The sequence below is a fragment of the Dermacentor albipictus genome, unplaced genomic scaffold (assembly GCF_038994185.2).
Source record: "Dermacentor albipictus isolate Rhodes 1998 colony unplaced genomic scaffold, USDA_Dalb.pri_finalv2 scaffold_30, whole genome shotgun sequence".
NCBI lineage: Eukaryota > Metazoa > Arthropoda > Arachnida > Ixodida > Ixodidae > Dermacentor > Dermacentor albipictus.
Genome location: NW_027225584.1, coordinates 2,904,348 through 2,909,843, shown reverse-complemented (window position 1 = coordinate 2,909,843; position 5,496 = coordinate 2,904,348). Strand labels below are relative to the sequence as shown.

Genomic DNA, 5,496 nt, shown 5'->3' with positions numbered 1-5,496 from the left:
GGCTCGAACGTGAGTCACGCGATGCCACTTTAAACGTCATAGCGATAGCCGCGCTGGTCTCTCCAATGGTGGCCCTCGAGGCCAATATGCTTCCAATGGCGGATGCGAATACAGTGTATGCCTAGTCTTTCGGGTATCAGATGGAATGTAGTAGGCCATGCCACGTCCCACGTACAAAGATAAAGAGACAGAAGAACGGACTAAGGCAGGCTGGATAATGCAATTTGCTACCCTACAGTGGGGAACGGGAGAAGGGAGGTAGAAAGGTAAGAAAATAGAGAAAGAAAGAGAGCTTGACAGGGAGGACGGGCACATGATCGCAGCCAGTAACTATCACCGCAGACTACCTCAGCACGTGCTCGATCACGTGCAGCCCAGCGAACACCAATTCAGGGTACAGCCGCATGTGCGGGTCTTAAAAAATGGTAGGCGACCGTAATCTCTGACTTAGGTGTCTGTTAGTGGCACTCGCACCTCAACGTTGGTGTGATTTGGGTTAACTCCAGACGAACGCAACGCACGAACCGAACTCGGAGGCAACTGTTTTCCATTAATTAGCCGGTTAAATATCATGCCACCTTCTTGTTTGTGTCGTAATTAGTGACGTCGTTACTTTCGCTCTCAACTTCCGGATTTCCAGGAATTTCCCAAAGTTGTGCTCACGTGGCGTGCCTGCAAAGTGTACGGTTCTCTTTGTTGGTGTGCGATAATCAGTGATTTCTAATTAATTTGTATTATTCCAGTCAATTCAGTAGCTCAACTTGTAACTGAACTTATGCTCTGATATTATATCTGTAATGAAACCCCTGAAATTCGTACTGTGTAATTTTTTTCAATTCTTTTCTGATTTATTTTGGATTTCGTTCGTGCTCGTCTCAGGAGGGGAACATTGAGTGCTGCGCATGAAATGAGAGTTTCACTCCATGATCGCGTCACTGAAAAATGAGAACCATTCCGCGCTCTGAAGATGGAATGGCAGCGAAAGCTCATGACGGTCAACGCTCTCAAACGAAAAAAAAAGTGCTTTCACTGCCATTCGATCTTCACAGAGTGCACGGGATGGTTCTACTTTTTTTTTTCTTTTGCGCTGCGAGACTGGCGTCGTTGCTTGTTCGAAGGTGCCCGGGCTCGCGATTGTCGTTTTCGTTCAGCATCGCGGTTACGGTCTTGCTCGTTGGTCGTTTCGCGCCAGCGCCATATACATTATCTTTTCTGTTGCATCCAGCGCTCCTCGTGCGCATGTTGTTCTCCAGGTGTACGAAATATGCGTGTCGGCCACATCGATAACACAGCTGTTTTTGGCGCCAATAGCTCTCCTTATACACTGCGAAAACCTTGACGTCACGCTATTGTTCACGGCGAGCGTTCTAATCTGTTCCGCATTTTGACATCCGCGCCGGCGCACTACACCCGTATGGGTTTGTTAGAAATCGCTATGTCCGTTTCTGTTGCCGCACGCCGAAAAACTCCGGAAGGTTGGTTATATACAGCTCTTGCTGAAAAACTGCAAAAGCAGCGTTCGCCACCCTCCATCAGCTGCGATTGATTATCCCGGGCTCTTCCCTGTGTTGGCCAGAATAAATGAAGTATACCTAACTACTGGCTATAGCGCCTTCGAGCCAGCGCACAAGATATTGGACGAGTTGCGTACGAACTACAGACTTTATCGTCAATCCCGCTTCATGACACGAAGGAAGCTAATCCTATTGAGGGATGCGCAAATACATTATCTTCAACACTACATACAGCATGAGGACGAGTTTTCCACCTGCATGACGTACGCCTGCTTCACTAAACAATCCTCAGGTTTTGTGAGGCTGTCCGCGTGCCCACGCAGCTAGCCGCGGGAGCCTCAGTCACATCTTGCTGCACGTTGACCTAGACCCTGGAGGTGTGGCAGGCGGGTGCCATAAGAGCACTGCTTGGACATCTTAGACAATCAGACAAGGCTACAGACTAGGCCTTCCTTTTCTCGGTGGACCTGAACCGGGTTTGCGCGCTAAAGTTCTCCTTTGTCCTTCGAACAAACAAATAAAAACACAGATAATGTTAACAAAGCGTGGGCAACGCTGGACGATTACTACTGTGAGTAGGCGAAAAGAGAACAGCGTAGATGGAATGGTTCTTCACATGTCGTGTGCATTCAATGGCCAGCATGATAAATTGCAACTATTACAGTTTCGTGTGCTATTTTCTAACAAGTTTGCACAAGGATGAACTAGTTTCTGACCTATTCGGACTCTACTGGAGGGAAAAGAAAGGGTAAAATATATGAAGAAAAGACATTGAATGGGTACATGAAAACTCTTAGCAGCCATACACCGAGAGTTTTTAAATCATAACGAGCCCCTAAATGTCCGCATTAATTCTCGAGCCTTCAGAAAGATCACTCAATTCTCAGGAGTTTGCATAAAAGAAACGTTTGAAGCTTCGCTGGCAGAAACAGTTTCCGCTCGCGCTACAAGGTCCATTGCAAGCGTCATTTATTTGTGGGGTTTAGGCGTTTATCACGCGATATGACCGTTCTCAGCTGCCATGTGAAGATTCTTGTAGATACTTTCACGAGCAAACAAATCTTCAATAAAGCGTGGAGTAGGTCATCATCCAAGATTATATTCGACCAAGGGCGCGCATTCGTGTTTGCAAGCTCAGCTGCAGTTTTCTATTACGAGCCTCAGTATTGTACTACAATTTGCATCGTTTGACCCGCATCCCCTTTTTCTATCATGCCACTGGAACCACGTAGCAATCCCAGAAGGCAGGGACGACACCACAAAGATATATGGTGGGCTTTACGTCATCGTGGCAGCAGTCTTGCGTCACTAGAGTGTCCAGAAGCTGCGTAAACAAGAAAGTTCACGACAAGCGCCGAGCAACAAAACGACAACAGCGATAACGCAGCGAAAGACGGTCACCGTCCGAAAGTAAAACAAAGTACGCGTGACATAGCCACCGATGTCAACGTGGCCGCCCTGTGAGCGCGGTGAATATTGCGCCCATATTGTCACGTGAAAATACTATAAAGCTTTCTTATTTAAAATTAAATTATATGGGTTTTACGTGCCAAAACCACTTTATGAGGCACGCCGTAGTGGAGGACTCCGGAAATTTTGACCACCTGTGGTTCTTTAACGTGCCCCTAAATCTAAGTACACGGGTGTTTTCGCACTTCGCCTCCATCGAAATGCGGCCGCCGTGGCCGGGATACGATCCCGCGACCTCATGCTCAGCAGCCCAACACCATAGCCACTGAGCAACCACGGCGGGTAGCTTTCTTATTCGGTATGCACTAGCAAAAACCTGTAACACCTCGGATACTCCGAAATGTTGCAAATAAGGTTTAAGATACGTAAAGCTCTAAATGCTCTAAAATAAATTCTGTGGTTCCGTGTGTCAAAACCATATTATTATAAGGCACGCCAGTGGCGGTGTCCGGAGTCATTTTGACCACATTAGATCCTTTAACGTGCGCGGTACACGCACGTTTTTTTAATTTCGTCCCAATCAAAATGGGGCCATCGCGGCCGGGATGCAATCCTGAGCTCTCGGGCTTAGTAGCGCAACGTGAAAGAAACCACGCCACCATGGCATGCGCTCATGCTGCAGACCGGAAATTATTTATAGTACTGAAAAAGACAAAACGAGTTGATATGAAGACTAGCTCTTAAAATGTGAGCAAGCTCTTTATTTGCAGTACAGTATAGAGTAAAAAGTTAAAACTGGCGAACCAGCACAGCGCTCACAGTCCAACAAAAGTGTTAAAGTTAAACAGAATACTTAACGCTTCATATTGCTTAGACCAGAATACGAAAAAAATAACATTTACCGGAACTACAACAAACATCTACCAACACGCGAAACCTGCGGATGGGCCGAGTGCGTAGGATGGCTGCTGTAGCGCAGAAGGGAGGTCTTCCGGCAAAACATGAGGCGAAGGTTGCAAAGCCGCTCGCAGGCCGCCGCCTTGACCCTATGCCGTGGACGTGCGCCCGGTCTCGACGCTTCCAGCGACGACGTCCTCCAGCTCCCACACGCCCCCAGATTGATTGCCCGTAGCGCTGCCATGTCCGCCTGCACCTGCTCCCCTGGCTAAAGGCGGTGCCAGGATCCTGCGCATCGGGTGCCTTGCCTGCCATGCCCGGAAAGCTCGGTAGTGAAAGCGAACCGTAAAAAACGACCAGGCCACGTAGGCCGTGACGAAGAGGCAGGCGAGAGTGACCAGGCTGGCCGCCTCAATGATACGACCTTCGAGCACTTGCTTAGAGGCACTGTGGGTGCAGAAGAAGCAGCTAAGCACGGCCACCGGCGTCAGGAGCGCGAAGAAAAACAAGTCCCCCAGCACCACCCGCTGCGAATCGCCGTGTAGCGCCCAGTGAAAGAACTGGCGCACGCAAGTGCCTTGGCCCGCGGTTGGAAAGCGGTGGTTGCAAAGTTCGCAGTGGTCTACGTTCCGGGCGTTAAGCCAGCGCTCTAGGCAGTTGACGTGCATGAGGCCCATGGTGCCCGAGCACCTGCATAGCGACATAAGCGAGTTTTGTTGGTCTCCCTCGTGGCAAATGCGGCAGATGGGTCCGCTACTCGCGGTTACGTTCAGACAGCCGGCAGGTGTGTGCGGAGGACTGCCATTCCACTTCGGGTCGCTACTTAGGATCGAGGTTGGAGAACAGGCCAGAAGAACGTCAGTAGGTGGCACGATAACCGTCTTCTCGCTGTTTTATTCCCGTTCGGGGCTCGAATCAACGAACACAAGGTAACCCATGGGCGTGCATGATGGCGAAGTCTCGATGTCAGAGGACAGCTCCCGGCTGGTACCGCGGGGCTCTGGAGACGGTGAAGGTGAGGACGAGGATGAAGAAAAGTGGCACTTCTGCTCTTCGTCGAGTATGGGAGCCTTGCTGTCGCCCTCGCGAGAGCTCCTTCTTCGACACGCACGGCTGCGCGGTATTCGGACAGCAAGTTCACGCAGTCGCGGACAGTGGGCAGCTCGTGATTGTGCCGGCGCGTCTTCGGTAAGAGCCTCGTATCGGTTGTTAGGCATGACGCCGTCCTTCTGCTCGTGCAACCAAGTCACTGAATTTATATGTAGGGGATCGCACTGATCGCGCGAGCACCGACGCGAAAATTCGGGCAGCGCCTCCTCTCGGAAAACCTAAAGTGAGCCAACGCTGATATAAACCAACCTTCACCTCTCCTTTGGCTGTTCGCTTATACCGTTATCACTTGCGGTGTATATCAGTCCACTCAAAACATTTTCTTTAATCTACAAATCATTGGAGGGTTACCTAGCGCTACCGTCTATGAATGAAACCCACGAGGCTGTGAACTACAGCGTTTATCGTCTGCGAAAAAGGAACGTGAGTGTGCGCACAAGCGCATGTGCTTGGTTTGTAGTTTTGCTCTCAAAACTGCGGGTGGAAAGACAGGGCGTGAGGCTTGAGGATAGCAGCTCGTCACTTTCGCTTTCTGACATTAATATCCGTTTTCGAGAAGTGTAAA

At 49.8% G+C, this 5,496-nt stretch overlaps 1 protein-coding gene across 1 annotated transcript; it reads right to left on the bottom strand.

Annotated features, from left to right (window-relative positions):
- Nucleotides 1–3,970: 3,970 nt before the first annotated feature.
- Nucleotides 3,971–4,498, bottom strand: LOC139052737 (E3 ubiquitin-protein ligase MARCHF2-like). The gene has a single exon (XM_070529790.1). It carries the CDS (start codon nt 4,496–4,498, stop codon nt 3,971–3,973), a length of 528 nt encoding a protein of 175 aa, XP_070385891.1.
- Nucleotides 4,499–5,496: the final 998 nt, after the last annotated feature.

Excerpts from the sequence above, each read along its gene's own strand:
- LOC139052737 (XM_070529790.1), bottom strand. The coding sequence starts at position 4,498 with ATGGGCCTCATGCACGTCAACTGCCTAGAGCGCTGGCTTAACGCCCGG.